The following is an 18,574-nucleotide window of genomic DNA, read 5'->3' on the forward strand; positions in this document are numbered from 1 at the left end:
TGTACCCGACCCTCTTCCTGACCGTATTTTTTAAAAGTAGTACATGCTCATCGTAGCGTCATTGGGCCATAAACGTGTAACAACACAGCATCGCAAGAAGACGTAGCCTACATATAACAAAGGCAGCACTTTGGTCATCATCTTTCATTATTTCGGTAAATGTCTCCCACACTTACTCTTTCTATTTGTGTATTTGCGGAGCTTCCACTCCCCAGTCTTCACCTTTTCTCTTGCCGCCTCCATCTCTCTGCAGACTAGTGATCATAGACATGGCCGGTTCGTGAACGAATCGGTTCTTTTTAATGAACCGGTCGAACCAGTACGCTAAATCGAACTGAATCATTCGCATCAGTTCACGTCTTGCGTCAGTGCTGATCCACAAGGTACTACAGTTACTCACTTTCAGACATGCCTGACAGTCCCTCCGAGTTGAAATAAACCAATATCCCGAATTATATTTTACTCCAGTAACTCTAACAGTTCACTGAACTGAGACATGTTGTTGATACTGCTGATACTGCGCATCCGCGTATAGTAACGAACGCAGAGGTACAGCGGTTCTCGGATCACACCAGTACAGAACTGAGAACTGTTAGACTGAGCTTGTGTGTCATCTTCGTGCCAGTTATTCAGCCAATAAATAAATTCGGCCTATATATTTCATAGAAAATTCTATCTAGTACTATATAAATACAAAGGTTTAATTGGCATTTTTTTCCAAACGACCTGACCGACCGCGACCCGAATATCATTAAAAATATTTTTGGATGACCCGTAACTGCGGGTACCCAGGCACCCGCTCATTTTGGATCAACCCGTGCATCACTGGTGTGGAACAATTTCAAAGTGAATGGCTTTGGATTAGGAGAATAAGTTTACTTGTAGTCGCCAAGTTACTTATAGTCAGTTGAATGTCTGTTGGGGGACCAAATAAATAAAGTGTTATCAGATATTAAGCTGATCGTACTAATACTCTAGTCTACTAATACTCTAATGACAGTTAGTTGACATGTAATTGAAAAGTTACTTATAGTTAGTAAAGTGGACTATCGAAATAAAGTGTTACCCAAGTAATTTAATCAAGGACCTAAAAACCCGTATATAAAAATATTTAAATCATGTTTTTTTTTTGTTTTTTTATTAAGTACTCGGTATCGGTATCGGCGAGTACTGAAATGCAAGTACTCGTACTCGTACTCGTTTTCCAAAAAAGTGGTATCGGTGCATCCCTAGTTAAAACAGCAATGTTTATCATCCTTGCCCAAGAAAGATCTTAACGTGTTCGATGGTGATCCCTTACAGTACCATGCATTCATGAGAGCTTTCAAAAATAAAGTTGAAAGTAAGATAGATAACGACAGTGATTGCCTGTACTATCTTGAACAGTATACTGTCGGTTTTCCAAGGGAGTTGATACAGAGTTGTCAGCATATTGATCCACAAAGAGGATACATTAGGGCCAAAACTTTGTTGCATGAACATTTTGGCAATGAACAGAAGGTTGCATTTGCTTATATTAATAAAGTGCTCTTATGGCCTCAAATTAAAGCTGAAGATGTGAATGCTTTACAAGAATTCAGTCTTTTTCTTAGAGGCTGTAGTAACGTCATGGAGGAAGTGCAGTACGTGCACGATTTGGACATGCCTGCTAACATGATGATAATCATAAAGAAATTGCCCTACAGACTCCGGGATAAATGGAGAACGGTGGTTTGTGAACTACAAGAAAGACACCGACACAGAGTTTCCTTTATTGATATCGTTCATTTTTTAGAACATCAAGTCAAAATTCTAACTGACCCAGTATTTGGAAACATACAGGACATTACTTTGTCAACTAATAAGGATGTGAAAAGACCAAAATCGCAATTTCGGCCTGGAATAAAAGGTACCAGCTTTGCCACCACAGTGGTCGCTGCAAGCAAAGAAAATGAATCTGAAAATACAGCACAGAAAAAGGCTGGATTTGATATGAAAGAATGTTACCACTGTAGAGGTGCACACACATTGGGTATGTGTCCTCAGTTGGGAAAACAATCCCAAAAAGAGAAGATTGGCTTCTTAAAAGAAAGTGGAATTTGTTTTGGGTGCTTGTGTATGGGGCACATAAGCAAAGAGTGCAAGAAACGTCTTTATTGTGATGTTTGTGGTCTTAAACATCCTACTTTGCTGCATATCTTTCCCAAAGTAAAGGGAACTGAAAAGAAAGCAAAAATGGCAGTGGATGATGTCTTAGTATCTAGTGGTCTTACTGGGGCTGGTGATCGTGATTGTAAACTCCCGATTGTCCCTGTACAAATCAAGGCCAAAAAGGGCAGCAAAATAGTCACCACTTATGCTTTTTTAGATCAAGGGAGCACTGCTGTGTTTTGTACGGAGAGTTTAATGAGAAGACTCAACCTCACAGGAAACAAAGTGCGGATACTTCTACGAACTATGGGGCAAGAAAAGGTTGTAAATAGTCATGTTTTATCTGGACTGGAGGTAGCTGGCTTGAATGGTCGCAACTTTTGTGAATTAAATCAAGTTTATACACAGGAAAGTATGCCTGTGCATAAAGGGAATATACCTAGAGGAAAAGATCTTCGCAGATGGCCCCATTTAAAGAGTGTTCATTTACCTGAGATTGAGGCAGGGATTGAGCTGCTGATAGGGACAAATGTTCCGAAAGCTTTGGAACCATTGGAGGTAATCCGCAGCGTAAATGATGGACCCTATGCAATCAGGACAATGTTGGGATGGACTGTGAATGGACCACTCTCTGGAAACAGCGATAACCAAATGGATTGTGCTCAGCCAGAAGTCACTGTCAACAGAATTTCAGTAATGAATTTGGAAGACCTATGGCAACAGCAGTTTAAAATGGACTTCCCAGAATGTAGCCAAGATGAACAAACAGGCAATTCAAAAGAAGATCAAAAATTCATGGAAATGGTGACTCATTCGATCAAACTTGTTGATGGGCATTATGAAATAGGTTTACCTCTGAGAAAGAGAGTACAAATGCCAAACAATCGAAAAGTTGTGGAACAACGTGCCTTTCATCTAAAGAAGAAACTTCAAAGAGATTCAGGTTTCTGTGCTGACTATAAAGCTTTTGTCAAGGATATGGTATCCAAAGGTTATGCAGAGCGAGTACCAGCGAAGGATATGACACGTAATGATGGAAAGATCTGGTACATCCCACATCATGGTGTCTACCATCCTACTAAGAAAAAAATCCGTGTGGTATTTGATTGTGGAGCAAGTTTTCAGCGAACATCACTTAATGCTCAACTCTTGCAAGGACCAGACCTTACCAGCTCACTCATTGGAGTGATAACAAGATTTCGAAAGGAACCAGTGGTGATCATGGCAGATGTTGAATCAATGTTTCATCAAGTAAGAGTGCCAGCTGATGATGTTGATTTGTTAAGGTTTCTTTGGTGGCCAGATGGGGTCTTAAGTCAAGATCCAGTTGACTTTAGGATGCGAGTACACCTCTTCGGAGCAACATCATCTCCTAGCTGCGCAAACTTTGCACTTAGGAAATGTGCACAAGATAATAAAAGGCAGTTTAACAGTGAAACAGTGGATACAATCTTACATTCCTTTTATGTTGATGATTGTTTGGTCTCCGTTAGTTCCGTTGAACAAGCGATAACTTTACACCAGGAGCTTGTATCCATATGTGCCAAGGGTGGATTTAAGCTCGTAAAATGGATGAGCAACAGGCGTCAAGTGCTAGACGAAATACCGGAGGATCAAAGAGCAAAGACAGTGAAAGACTTGAGTATGGATCGGGACACTCCATCAGTTGAGAGAGTGTTGGGAGTGCAGTGGTGCATTCAGTCTGACGTTTTCAAATTCAAGATTGTAGTAAAAGACAGACCTCTAACCAGAAGAGGAATCCTTTCCATGATTGGTTCCATCTACGATCCGTTGGGAATTGTGAGTCCTGTTGTGTTGTCTGCAAAAAAGATCTTGCAAGATATCTGCAAAGGAGATTCAGGTTGGGATGATGTCTTGCCTGAATTGGTTGTAAAAAAATGGACCACATGGCTGCAAGAACTCCACCATCTGGAAAGTTTTGTGCTTCCCAGATGTTTAAAACCTCCAAACTTTGGTGACATCACGAATGCACAGTTGCATCATTTTTCTGATGCGAGCCAGGATGGATATGGAACGGTGACATACTTGCTTTTACAAAACAAGCATTCTCAAGTACACTGTGCTTTTATCATGGGAAAATCAAGAGTAGCACCAATTAAGTCTGTTACCATCCCTCGTATGGAGCTCATTGCTGCTACCATGGCAAGCCGCATGGATGTGTTATGGAAGAAAGAACTGCACCTGCAGCTTCAAGATTCTGTCTTTTGGACGGACAGTGCATCTGTTCTCAAATACATCAAGAACGAGACCTCACGATTTCGAATATTTGTAGCCAATCGAGTGACTGAAATTCTCAAGGCCTCTCAAGCTTCACAATGGAGATATGTAGACACAGCAAGCAACCCAGCAGATGTTGCTTCCAGAGGATCAACTGTCAATGTGTTTCTTAAGAACAAGACATGGATCTCTGGTCCTGCCTTTCTTTGTCTTCATGAAAGTAAGTGGCCTGCTAATCTCAAAGAACTTGAGAAGCTTGAAGTGGATGATCCTGAGGTCAAGGCAAGTGTTGAGGTTAACTCTGTACAGCTTAAAGAAGAGGATGATGTGCTTTCACGTTTCATCTATCACTTTTCTTCTTGGTTCCGTTTAAAGAAAGCATTCGCTTGGATTATGAGGTTTAAGAAGCTGCTCTTGTCTTTTAGTGAGAAGAGAAAACAACTGAGACTTGATTTTTCTTGTTCTGATTCAAATGAACAACTAATCTCTGTGGAAAGAGAAATGGAGATTTTCAAAGGTCAGTTTGAACGATCTCACCTTTCAACAGAAGAACTTGAGACCGCAGAATTAGAGATTATTAGACTCTCACAAGAAAAGACATTTCCTGATGAGCTTGCTAGTCTAAAAAGAGGTGAAAGAGTAAAGAAAAGTAGTTGCATTCATGGACTTTGCCCTGTTCTTGATGATGTCTTGAGGGTTGGTGGACGATTAAGTAGGGCATCAATGCCTGAACAATCCAAACATCCAGTCATTTTAGCCAAGAATTCTCACATCTCTGATATCCTCCTGCGACACATCCATCAGGAGGTAGGACATGCTGGTCGTAATCATATGTTGTCTAAATTACGACAAAAGTATTGGATTACTGGTGTAAGTACAGCAATAAGAAGAGTATTGTCTAAATGTGTCATCTGTCGAAGACTGAATTCACTTCCAGGATGCCAAAAGATGGCAGATTTGCCATCAGAAAGAGTTACTCCGAATGAACCTCCATTTACCCGTGTTGGGGTAGATTACTTTGGACCTTTTGAGGTAAAGAGTAGAAGAAGCGTTGTGAAAAGGTATGGAGTAATCTTCACCTGTTTGGCCATACGAGCCATACATATTGAAGTGGCACCTTCATTGGACACTGATTCTTTCATCAACGCACTGCGACGTTTCATTGCTAGACGTGGACAAGTCCAGGAACTTCGATCGGATAATGGAAAGAACTTTGTTGGAGCAGAACGTGAGTTAAGAGTCTCCATAAAGGAATGGAATCAGTGTAAGATCAATGATGTCCTTCTTCAGAAAGGAATTAAATGGACGTTTAACCCCCCAACTGGATCACATTATGGAGGGGCATGGGAGAGGTTAATTAGATCTGTACGTAAAGTTCTGAATTCTACGTTAAAAGTGCAGAATCTGGATGAGGAAGGCCTACACACCGTTCTTTGTGAAGTGGAAGCAATTATTAATGGTCGTCCAATAACCTTAGCATCCACAGACTCCAGTGACTTGGAAGCATTAACACCAAATCACCTGTTGCTTTTGAGGACTTCACCATCTTTACCACCCGGGGAATTCAAAAAGGATGATGTTTATGCTCGTAAACGATGGAAACAAGTCCAGTACATGTCAGATTTGTTCTGGAAGAGATGGGTTCAGGAGTATTTACCGCAGCTTCAGGAACGTCAGAAATGGTCACGAGTCAAACGCAATTTTAAATCAGGAGACATCGTGCTTATAGTGGATAACACAGCACCTCGAAACTCTTGGCTTCTGGGACGCATAATTCAAACTTTTCCAGACAGAAAAGGATTTGTGCGTCATGTGCAAATTAAGACTAAAAGCAGCTGTCTGGACAGGCCGATAACCAAGGTCTGTCTTTTACAAGAAGCAGAAGATGGATAACTTCACTTGTTGCCTGACTTTATGAACATTATGACTACGAACACTTTTTTGATTATTTTTTTTTTTCAGGATTTTTTCCTTTTTTGTGAGAAGAAATGGACACCAGCCTTTATGATGTTGCTAATGCATTGGTGATTTGAAAAATTCATGTTTCTAGTGAAATTTTAATAATTATTTGATAATAATTAGGGGCTGGAATGTTGTGGACATGAAAGAGTTAATGGTTTTTTGTTTTGTTTTTATTGTCACCTGATCCTGGTGGCGGGTCACGTGATTACATGTGAATGTGAATATTAGTCACCTGTTCACTGATTATGTCAGGTGAGAGGGGGTGAGCAGGGGCGATGTATTCTATGTTGACCAGCAAACTTTGAGCAGCAAACCTTGTACAATCAATATACATCAGCCAGCAATAAAGAATTGCTAGTAAAAAATCATTTGCCTCATCGATATGTGTTTCTGCGTCAGTCAGTTGCAAACAGTCCCTGTCTCAGTCTCTCAGCGGTAACATCATTGGATTCAAGCCGCTACAATTTGCATATTTTCTGTTCAATTGCACTCTTAAAAATGTTGCACTGTTAATAAATGTGTCAATCGCATTTCCTTTGTCTGACCATATGCAAGGCGTTTTGTGGTTTTGTCTTGTTCCTTGTTCTTGTCTGTCATGTGATTCCCTGTTTGTCATGTACGGAGCCCGGGAAGTCACCTGTGGGGAAAAAAAAACAATCCGAGGCGACGGTTTTGCAATCCGTCCCCTCAGTTTATAAACTGTACTCACGGATTCTTAAACTGTTCCCTCGGTTTAACAATTCGTGCCCACGGATTAATAAACCGTACCCACGAGTTCCTAATCCGTGCTCTCAGATTTGTAAACCGTGCCCTCAGTTTTTGCAATCTGTACCCACAAATTCATAAACCGTGCCCACGCTTTCGCAATCCGTACTCACGGGTTTGTGGCTCGTCCCAGAGTGTGCCGCATGATTCAATCAGGCCTCCTGTTTAGATGCAGGATGCATTGCATTGTTTTTAAAATCCTTTCTTAAAATGGATAATTTCTTGCATTTTCTTTTTTTTTAAAAACACCTACATTTAGGCTACTTTTATCTTTAAAGTCCAATTTTTTAGAGGAAAAAGCTCAATAGCCTATATAATAAGCTAAAAAATAAATAAAATAATAACACAGTTCAAAAACTGTAAAAGATTTGGTTATAAGTTATAAATTATTTTATGTTAAACATATTTATCTTCTGTGAACTCATTTATAGTAATAAACGCAAATAATAATTAACGTTAGCAAAATCCATTTAGGCTACATAGGCCTATTTTATCCACAAAAAAAGAACAAAGCAATTCGTCAAATCAGTCTTATAATAGGCTAAGATTATAACAAACAAACGCAGCCGCGGCCGCAAACATTTCCTATCAATAGTGGAACAATTTAAAATAGGCTAATAGCATTTCTGGTCATACAGAAAAAAATACATTATACATAATACAATTATTTGCTACTACTTTTATTGGTGTAAACTCACAATAACAAGAAAACGTTGTGTAGGCCTATTTGTAAAATAAAATATTTTTGTTTTGTTAAAAATATTGTTTAATCAGGCGCGCTTTATGATCTCCGGAGCGCGTCTCATAAATAAGCTGAAACAAAAGCCTATCTAAAGCTTGTGTTGGAGCTATATTTTTATTTTTTGTTTATTTTGGGCTTAAGTTACTTTATAGCCTAATTTATTTCTTTTCTTTTCTTGTTAAAGTTAATTTGGTTTATTTTGCATTTATGCTTTACGTGTATTTTCGTTTATTGGTCACGTGGTGTTACGTTCATTTGCATAAGTAGGTCAAGTTGGGAAGTACGTTAAGCCTAGTTTACACTACATGATTTTAAGCCCGATTTAAGCCCGATTTGCAAATCGTTGAGTCACCAACAAGTCAGGGTGTTATCGTGTGCAAATCGCGGGCGATGCCTGGTTCAGATTACACGTTTTTAGGCCGATTTTGGCACGATCCTTTTGACGTAGGGTGTCGTGGGGATTCGTAAACGACAACAGGCGTCGGGACGCAAGATTCGATCTTATCATCTCGTATAATGTGTCATAGTGGGCGACAACATACGTCGCGTCTGCGATGCTTCACGACATCACGATAAAAAGACTAGCATGTTTAATTTTTTAAATGGTCGTCCACGACGGGTTCCGTCACATGTATGAGGTTGACCAATAGGAGCACAGAAGCGTTTTCGTACACAACTTTCAAAAATGGCGAAACGAAAGAGAGACGATGGTGCTAGGTGGAGTTATGACATGGAGGAAAGGTTCGTGGAGCTGTGGCAACAGCACTCCTGTCTTTATGATGTGTCATCGAGGGACTACCACGACAGAATTCAAAAAGACAAATGCTGGCGAACAATAGCGGAAACACTACAGCAACCCAGTGAGTACTGAAATTAGCATTAGGCTAGCTAATCATTCATGTATGTGCGTACGTGTGTATGAGTGCGTGCTTGAGCGAGTCGAGTGAGTATGTGTGCGTGCGTGCGCGTATGTAGGCTATGTATGTGTGAATGAACGAGAGTGTGTGAGTTTGAGTGTGTGTGTGATTATTTATGTATGAGTGCGTGAGCGAGTCTGTCTGTGTGTGTGTGTGTGTGTGTGTGTGTGCGCGCGCGCGTATGTCATGTGAGAGTGAGTTTGAGTGTGTGTGAGACTATGTATGTTATGTGTATGTGTGTATGAGTGAGTGTGTGTGTGTGCGTGCGAGTGAGTAGTGTGATTGACAATTACAGAGACTAGATTTTACATTTGTAATCTGATTTCTTACCTACAGCCGGTGAGGTCCAAACAAAAGCTGCTTCCCTCCGAACACAGTATGGGAAAGTTCTCCGTTCAAAACCGAGTGGCAGCGGCGACAAAGAATTAACTTCCAGACAGAAGTGGATTTTAAAAAACCTGCAGTTTCTACAGCCCTTTGTTGTACAACGCGTGTCTCAGTCTACACTTAATGTAAGTTTGGGGTAAAGGTTGTTACAGTCCTTTCTAACTTTTAAATACATGTGTGAGCTTTTTATAGTATATGCTTTCAAAACATGTATTGTGTCATTACTTGTTAATGCCTGATATTTCACACAACTTGTTTTATTGTAGTTGGATGACTTGGAACACAGCATCACAGATGAGGGTGGAGAAGATCAGGAGACAGAGGAGGATGTGTTCGAGTCATCCACCTCCACCTCCCACCACACATCTGGACCATCAACTCCACAAACCTCACTTGAAGCCTCATCATCACACCAGCATCGTCAGGTTCCTGAAAGAGCACATTACAAACCCAAACAAAAGTTACGAGATAAATCATTAGATGAACTTGAATTGGAGAAAGTAACCATTTTGAAAAATGTATCTGAAACTCTGGTAAATGCCAGTACGGATGTTGATCAAACATTTGCCAAACAGGTAGTTACTGAGATTAAGCTAATTAAAGACCCACTGACCAAGATGAGACTACGTCGCAACATCCTTATGATGTTATACGATGCACAAGAAAATGAGGCCAGATTAGCACTACATCCTGATCCTGAGCGACCTTTACGCCCCCAAACGCCTTGGCAGGGACACACAAATTTGAACCAACCCTACCAGAATACATCCATTTATGTACCCTCTGTAACCCCTCCAGTGAGCTACCTCAGGGCAGTAGAAGAGGCATATGACCAGGAAATAAATGGGGTCTAAGTTCAAGTATTGATCCCTTTTTTTTTGTGTGTGTGATGGTGCTAAACTGCAGTCACATTGTGTCTGAAATGCTGTTTGTTGTTGGCACTTTGAATGCAGTTTATGTTTAAGCTGTTTTGCAAATGTTTGCACATTTTAAAAGGGTTAATGTTTGCGAGTCATTTTCCCTTTGTTCAAAACTTACGACTTATGAAATGAGTCAAGAAAAGTGTTATTTGATTTCAATAAAAGATTTTACTAAAGAAAATGTATCTTGTGCATTTTTAAAACACAAATCATTTTACATTCTTTAACCGTTACACATTCTACTAATTTTTTAATTACACATATATAATTAAGACTTTAGCGGGTTAATTCACCCAGAAAAATTTATTCTGTCATTAATTACTCACCCTCATGTCATTCCAAACCCACAAGCCCTTCGTTCATCTTCGGAACACAAATTAAGTTGTTTAAAAGTATCTTAATTTGTTTTCTGAAGATGAATGAAGGTTTTACAGCTTTGGAACGACATGAGGGTGAGTAATTAATGACAGAAGAAATTCTTTGGGTGAACTATCCCTTAACATTTTACTAAAGTTTTCAACCTTTCAGTTGGTTGTATATTGTACTAGTACTAGTAATTTGTAGTGTACAAAAAAAAAGTCTTTCTGAGCAAGTGTTCTATACGTCTTGCAATAGTGGTCAATATGAAAAGATTTAACCAGTTGGTGTTTAAATCATATTTTCCTGCCAGGAAACAGATCCAGCAGGTGAAAGAAAATATGCCTTTAAATTGTCTCTCTGATTTTTGGCGGCGGTTGTGGCATTCCGTGCACTGCTTGCTGCCACAGAGGGGAGTTCTCCATCCCTTCTCCAAGCTCCAGGAACAATGTTGTGATTGTCATCTTCAACATCTGCAAAGGCTGAAGGCAGGTACACATCTGACGCCTTCTTCCTCAGGAAGTTGTGCACACAGAGTGCAGCTAGTGTAACTGTTGTCACTTTCTCAGGCTCCAGTGCAATGTTGGAAAGGAAAACACGGAGTCTATTGGCCAAAATTCCAAATGCGTTTTCAACTGTACGCCTTGCCCTTGATAGCCTGTAGTTAAATATTCGCTGCCCATGGTCCAGATTTCGGAAGGGGTATGGCTTCATCAGGTCGATTCGAAGAGGGAAAGCTTCATCACCAATAAATGCATAGGGCAAAGATATGTTACTCCCTGGTAGTGGCTCTGGGGGTGGGACATTCAGCAGATCTCTGTCCATGGCAGCTCAGAGGTCTGACTGGCCAAATATTCCTCCATCTGACACTCTTCCTTGTACGCCAACATTTGCATAAATAAATCTGTAATCTGCGTCGACTACTGCCATGAGTACAACAGGAAATCTGGACTTGTAATTGTGGTAAGTACTTCCAGAGTTAGCAGGTGGCTGGATGTAGATGTGCTTTCCATCTATGGCTCCTAAGCAATTAGGAAATTGCCATTTGTTTTCAAATCCCATTGCCACCTCTCTCCACTCTGCCTCCGTTGTGGGAGTCTGAGAAAAAAAAAGAAACACCATATATAATTAATACATGTAATGTTCTCTCATTTTTACAGAGGTTATACCTTTTTTTTAAAGAATTTTTTTCCTAAAGTCCACTAATTATAATTTAGAAAATGATTCATTATCTACTCTGGTTTTGACTCTCTGGGTAAAACACTTGGTTTTGGGACTTCTCCAGTAAAGGCTTCTCTTTATGTGTCCACCCACTGTTGTGAAATGTACATCTGTTATTTACATCAAATTACTTACCTTTAAATGATCATCCTTTAAGACTTCATACAAGGCTTGACAAGTCTCCATTACTATCTCACTGATGGTACTACGGCCGATCCGGTACTGGAAGCTCAGAGATCTAAACGTCTCTCCTGTGGAAAGGAGCATGTGTATAAGGTGTATAATACATCATGGCCTGATTTTACAGAAATGGCTAATTAAGCAAAGATTAGGCATTAAATTAATTTGGTCATTTGAGTAGCTTTTATAAACTTGCCTTAAAAACATTACTGGTGTGCATCTTGAGACAAAACAATGTCACTGATATATTTTAAGTGCATAGGCTATTCTGCCCTACAAAGGCAAAGTGCAGTAACTACGCAAACAAAGAAACGGAGAAAAAGGCCTTTAAAGTTTTTATACCAGCCAGTCAAACATGTTATGGGTAGATTATGTGGTAATGCATCTCCGAAACGGGACATAATTTAAACCAGATATTTTTTCACAAGACAGAACACGTCATAAAGCCCATTAAGCCCGGCTTAACTCATTTTGACCAAATATGTAGTTACTGCGCTTTGCCTTTGTATGGCAGTATTCCTTTCAATTTAAACAGCTCAAACTTGCATTTTGTCTGGGACTAGCTTACATTTTGTCTGTGAAACCAAGGTCATATGATTTTTTTTTTTATTTACTTTTTACCGGTAGCAAGGAATCGTAGCGTAAGTGACAGCCTCATTCTTGCACTGATTGCTCTTCTCAGTTTCGTGTCCCTTCTTTGGATAAATGGTCTGACTTTGCCAAGCAAGTAGCTGAAATCCTCCACATCCATCCTAAGCAGTTCACGAAAACCCTTCCTGTCACTGTCCTACAGTGTAAATAGAAAACAAACAAAAAAAAAAAAAACATGGTGTGGTTGTTTGGTTTACAAAGACAACAAATAATCACCTCCAATTAAAATGTGATTTTCACAATACATATAATTTCAAAGCAGCTTTACGATGATGTTAGTGTTTTTAATAATTTAATAGCTTTGATTAGAGATGGTCGATAGCATAGTTTACATTTGTATACTAGTATAGTTTACAACACAAAATATTTTTAGTGAGAGTTAAAAAAAAAAAACCTCCTTCTCTTTAATGTTTAATGTCTTTAAATATTTATTTGTGTACAGTTGGTGACTTTAAAGACATTAAGGGAAGGAGGGTTTTTTTTTCACTCTCAATAATAATATTTTTGCGTATAATGGTATTGCAATTTTTATAATTGAGATTAAGCCTATAGATTATGGTGTTATGAATCAATCAAAGGCATTAAACCATTGAACTGAAACTTTATGTTAAAGGCTAAATTACCCCATGTGACTGCATAACGAAAAACGTTTACTTCTGAACATTAGAAGTATTTAATTACATTGGTGAACAATTAAATTTAAATTTTAACAGTCTGTTTTTGTAATATGTTATCGTTGTGGCAAACTAGCAACATTACTTGTACTACTGGCTAAAAGTAAAAATATATAAGAAAACAATATTTTTTACCTCAAGTTCTCTTTGAAGGATTGACAGCCCATACTGTTCTCTTCCAGCTATCCAGGAACGTGTCCATTGTCGGGTTTTCTTTCTTTTTTTACGTTTTTCTGCACACAGGACAGCCAATACAACACTCGCCGCTTCATCCATTGTTTGTTTACGTTCGTTTCCGGAAGTCACTCGCTAGTAGTTTCGCCTTCTCGATGACATCACGCGCGTCGTTAAAGACTGCACACGATGACTGGTCAGGAAGCAACGTGTAGTCTGACATGTTTCTTGTCCACGACAAGACAAGATTTTAAGAGTCAAAATCGCGTAATCTGACACAGTGACTATCGTAACAGACAAAAAAATTGTGTAATCTGAACCAGGCAACACTCACCAATCTGTTAGTATGAAAGAGCCAACAACGCATCAAAGACAGCTCGCAGACAGCTCACAGACACGTCGCCGAGCTCAGAAAAATATCCAGCATGCTAGATATCCAGAGCTGTCGCGCGACTCAATCTCAGTGATGTCATGAGCTAGAGCCAATCAGAGCAAGGTATGGGTTGAGGTCACCGGGTAAATACGCGAAATGCGCGATTTTCGAACAAACACGTCCAATAGGAGTTTGCAGAAAGATCAGCAACATGTCAAGAAAGCAATGGACTCAAGATTTAGATCAAAATTGAATCGAACTGTGACATGAGCATGAATGCCTTTATGATGTTGGACATGAGATGTACAACAACCGCATCCAGAAAGAGAAAAGGTGGACAGAAATCGCAAACGCCCTCAAACAGTGAGCAAAATGTTATTGGAAATGTACATTAAATCTTACTGTAATTCTGTTTGTTGTGATTTATATTATATTGTGAAGTAAGAGGATATTCAGTTCAAGGATTTAATTGTCATATTTAGTTTGAAACAGAGAATTTAAACAAAACAATTAATGGGGGTGAATAACTGAGAATTAATGAATAATGCATTTTCTTTATTAATTCTAGACTTTACTGTTGAGGACATTAAGATCAGGGCCGTATCCCTGCGAACGCTTGTAGATGAGATTGAATCGTTGGGTGACAGAGTTGTTGTCAAATCCTGTAGTGCGTCAGCTCCAGTTGCGGATCAATCATGATGTGTCGTTTGGTGTGAACGGCTCAACAACTTGAACACTCCTGTTTTCACAGAGAGCAAGTCATGTAGTGTGAACTGCACAGTTCAGCCCGATGTTTTGAAATCATGTAGTGTGAACTAGGCTTTAGGCACGAGGGCATATGGTTTTTTACCAGCGTGAGAGAGGCAGAAGAAATGTCTGTGAGCTTGCTTGACTGTGTGAATAAACCTCCTCAAACTCAATCTTGGTATGGACATTTTGCTTTGGTACCTCTAAACCTGCGTAAAGTCAAACCATGACGTAGCCTCAAGTGGCCATTTGAGAAGTTTATTGTTTTTTTTTTGTTTGTTTTTTTTAAGTTTATGGACAAATAGCCACTACATTAAGTAAAAAACCCGCCCCGCATATATTGTTGACTGGATACTGGACTTTCGTCGTTTGCTGGATTAACGTTACCGTTTGGAAAGTGCATTACTCACCTGGATGAGTGAGCCAAACAAAAGGCCTAGGAGTTACAGAGGCGTGGGCTGGATCTGCACTACGGAGCGTAGGATATTAACGTTACTGCTGCAATTTGAATAAGCGAAAGCTCAAGTCTTCACATGTGACGCGCACGACCGCGTGTAACAACAGCTACTGCGTTCATTCGACTCCGTGCACAAAGGCAACCACCGCAACAAACAAAGTTTCACAAGGTATGTGCTTTATTCAATCTCCGCAAACAACTGTGTGTACTTGACCGACATCAACAAAGGGAAAATGTCTGACGTTGCATCTAAAGCCAAAAGCGGCACGGCGCTTCCTACAAGAAGACGCACAAGTTTTACCGTTAAAGGAATGATGTTTTTTATGCAAACGTGTCAGGAAAAAAGATCGGTGTTATGTAGACGAGCCAAATCGTACATGAATCAGATGGATAAGTTGATGCATTCTGCAGACAATATTGATGCAGTCAAGTCTCTTTTGGATCAAATAATAATATGTGTTGATGAGGCAAAACAACATCATTTGTCGTTTGTGTCACTGGACATACCACAGGATGAGAAGGAGAAACAAAATAAATATTTTGAACAAAAGGAGAAGTGTTTTTTAAGCTTCATTGATGACGTCAAAGGTTGGTTATCAAACACAGGCCATTTATATGAACTTCCAATTAAACCACCTGATAATCCGACTGATATTGGGCCTGAGGACAGTGTTTCCAATAAAGGTTCTGCAACGCATTCAAAGGCTGGTTCTAAACTGTCAAAGATTTCATCCAGTGCATCTGCAAAAATATTAGCTCAAGCAGAAAGAGCATTACAGGAGCGCATGGCTGCTCTAAAGCGAAGGCATATTTTGCAGGATCAGGAGGAACAAATACGACTTGAACAAGAGGACTTACGGAAGAAACGGGAAAATTTAAGGAGAGAAAAGGAACAACTTGCTCTGGAGGCAGAATTAAAGGTGACTAATGCAAAATTGGAGGTTCTGGAAGTAAGCTCAAAGTGTGGCTCCAAAGTGTCAAAATGTGCATCTCAAACATCAGATGGTATGAATTTTTACTTGAAAAGATCAGAAACTCAAGGGACATATGAACTTAATCCGTATGCTGAACGCTATGTGCCCACTAATAAAAGCTCTGAACCTACCTCCAGTCACTTGTTGAATTCTGTCCCTGTTGGTGTCCAACCCAAACATGTTTTAAAACAACTACCCAGACCTAATGTCATTCCTGTGTTTCAAGGGCAAGGTACCCAATCACTGGGTTTGCAAGATGTTTGTGACAATCAATCCATCAATTCTCCTGACATTTTGAACATCATGCAGCGTCAAAATGAAATAACTGCACTGTTGGTTGGTCCAACAAAACACAGCCTCTGCTCTGCCTATGAGAAATATACCTGTATTTGATGGTGATCCCCTGTATTTCAAATCTTTTCTCAGAGCCTTTGAAAATTGCATTGAGGATAAAACTCAAAATTTCAGTGATTGTCTGTACTTTCTAGAACAGTACACTAGGGGGCAACCAAGAGACATTGTAAGAAGTTGTCAGCATATGGCCCCTGAACCAGGTTATCAAAGAGCAAAAACGCTTTTGATTGAACATTTTGGCAGTGAACATACAATCTCTTCTGCTTACATGGACAAAATCAACAACTGGCCCTCAATAAAACCTGAGGATGTCAATGCTTTGCAGTCATTTGCTTTGTTTCTTCGAGGTTGCTCCAATATAGTACATCATATAAAGTATATGAAGGAGTTGGACATGCCAAACTGGAAGCAGAGCAGTGTTTTGGATTTTGTGAATTTCATTGAAAAACAAGTCAAAATTGTTTCAGATCCTCTGTTCGGAAGTATTAATGATGTTTCTCCAGCCAGCTATACAAAGCTATCCATGCAAGTTAAGCAGAAAAGGAAAAGTGGTAAATTTGCCACCAGCATTAATGTACCAAAGGATGGATATAAAGAAATGGAAAATTTGACAGCTCATGGTCACCAGCTCAAATGTATGTTCTGCTCTCTTACCAATCACACTCTGGAAAAATGCTTTCAGTTCAGAAGAAAGACACAACAAGACAAGATGCAGTTTCTAAAGGAGAAGGGCATTTGTTTTGGGTGCTTGAAACATGGACACACAAGCAAAGACTGTAGGAGTCGCTTGGATTGTGAAGTGTGTCACAGGAAGCACCCATCTGTCCTGCATGTGGAGGAGGATACTACAAGGATAACCTCCAAAGAAACTGGGAGCACTGTGTCCGGGAAGCAGCAGACGTGTGGTCATATTGGGGCTGGTGAAGAGGATACTCTTCATACTGTTTTTTCCATTGTGGCTGTGAAGGTGAAAAGTCAGAAAAGTAATAAAGTTGTGCATACTTATGCTTTCCTGGATCCTGGGAGCTCTTGCTCATTGGAACCGACTCTCCTAAAGTTTTGGAGCCATGGGAACTGATAAACAGTCAATGTGGTGGACCATATGCAGTGAGGACCAGAGTTGGCTGGGTCATAAACGGGCCTCTTCGTGCTGGAGACTCTGAAGGTACTAGTGTTAAATCAGGATGTATTGTTGTAACTGCTAATCACATATCTGTGGAACACTTGGAAAGTATGTTGATGCAACAGTATAATCATGACTTTAACGAAAGAACAAGTGATGAAAAACTTGAGATGTCAAGAGAAGACATTAAATTCATGAAAATAGTGGAGAGTACGACCGTGCTTAACAATGAACATTATTACATTGACTTACCTTTCAGAGTTGATACAAATTGTAATACATTACGGTGGATATTAATAAATATAAAATTGCATTTTCAGATATATAATTACATATATTATATATTCATTTACCATATATTTCAACATATTGAAAGCAGCAATCATTTGTATATTTTGCAATATATTACAATATATTTAATACATTGTATAATATATGCATCATCAATATATTACTCCATGTATTTCCAATATATAATGTATTGGAAAATGGAAAGGAAAATAATATATTACAATATATTTCAAGTAATATATTGGTAAATATATTTTTCTTTCATAAGGGTGATTTCCATTATACGGGAGTCGGTGTTAGAAAACCACTGTCTCACAAACTCTACGCAACCCAAACTCTCCGCAACCCAACCATACGCGCCGACCTGTTTGTCTAAAAGGCTGTCGAGCCCCACTGGTGCGTTAAGCAGTTTCAGTGGCAAACGGTTCCGTATGGCATAACAGAGGACTAAAAGGTAAGCATTATGTGAATGCTTGACTAAAGAGATGCGTCTAGTTTTAAACTGTGTCAGCGAGTCAGAGCCTCGGACAGTATCGGGAAGGCTATTCCAGAGTTTTGGAGCTAAATGCGAAAACGCCCTCCCTCCTTTAGTGGACTTAGATATCCTAGGAATGACCAGAAGCCTTGAATTTAGTGATCTTAAGGAACACGGTGGATTGTAGGGCGAAAGAAGGTCCGTTAAGTACATAGGAGCTAAACCATTTAGGGCTTTATAGGTCAGTAGTAGTACTTTGTAGTTGATACGGAACTTAATAGGTAACCAGTGTAGAGATGATAAAATAGGTGTTATATGATCATCATTTCTTTACCTAGTAAGAACTCTAGCAGCTGCATTTTGTACTAACTGTAGCTTGTTTATTGAGGATGCAGGACAACCGGCTAATGAAGCATTACAGTAATCTAGTGTCGAGGTCATGAATGCATGAACTAACTTTTC

General features: G+C 39.5%; 2 protein-coding genes across 2 annotated transcripts; one reads left to right on the top strand and one right to left on the bottom strand.

Annotated features, from left to right (window-relative positions):
* The first annotated feature begins 6,898 nt into the window (after positions 1-6,898).
* LOC120467901 (uncharacterized) lies at positions 6,899-10,313 on the top strand. The gene is made up of 3 exons (XM_089134089.1): positions 6,899-8,697; positions 9,091-9,266; positions 9,408-10,313. The coding sequence occupies exons 1-3, from the start codon at positions 8,523-8,525 to the stop codon at positions 9,993-9,995; spliced, it is 939 nt and encodes a 312-aa protein (XP_088990215.1). The 5' UTR covers positions 6,899-8,522; the 3' UTR covers positions 9,996-10,313.
* Positions 10,314-11,249: 936 nt separating this feature from the next.
* On the bottom strand, positions 11,250-13,426 carry LOC120462989 (uncharacterized). The gene is made up of 4 exons (XM_089134614.1): positions 13,280-13,426; positions 12,441-12,606; positions 11,775-11,890; positions 11,250-11,516 (listed from the first exon to the last, which is right to left on the bottom strand). Exons 1-4 carry the CDS (start codon positions 13,418-13,420, stop codon positions 11,250-11,252), a joined length of 690 nt encoding a protein of 229 aa, XP_088990740.1. The 5' UTR covers positions 13,421-13,426.
* Positions 13,427-18,574: the final 5,148 nt, after the last annotated feature.

Source organism: Pimephales promelas, chromosome 8 (assembly GCF_988280905.1).
Source record: "Pimephales promelas chromosome 8, fPimPro1.hap1.1, whole genome shotgun sequence".
Taxonomy (NCBI): domain Eukaryota; kingdom Metazoa; phylum Chordata; class Actinopteri; order Cypriniformes; family Leuciscidae; genus Pimephales; species Pimephales promelas.

Bases quoted from the DNA above. Each gene is read 5' to 3' on its own strand.
- LOC120467901 (XM_089134089.1), top strand. From the start codon at position 8,523: ATGGCGAAACGAAAGAGAGACGATGGTGCTAGGTGGAGTTATGACATG. The intron at 8,698-9,090 runs GTGAGTACTGAA...TCTTACCTACAG, and splicing joins GGAAACACTACAGCAACCCA to CCGGTGAGGTCCAAACAAAA. The intron at 9,267-9,407 runs GTAAGTTTGGGG...GTTTTATTGTAG, and splicing joins TGTCTCAGTCTACACTTAAT to TTGGATGACTTGGAACACAG.
- LOC120462989 (XM_089134614.1), bottom strand. From the start codon at position 13,420: ATGGATGAAGCGGCGAGTGTTGTATTGGCTGTCCTGTGTGCAGAAAAA. The intron at 12,607-13,279 runs GTAAAAAATATT...TTTACACTGTAG, and splicing joins TCCTTCAAAGAGAACTTGAG to GACAGTGACAGGAAGGGTTT. The intron at 11,517-11,774 runs GTAAGTAATTTG...TTTTTTTCTCAG, and splicing joins TAAAGGATGATCATTTAAAG to ACTCCCACAACGGAGGCAGA.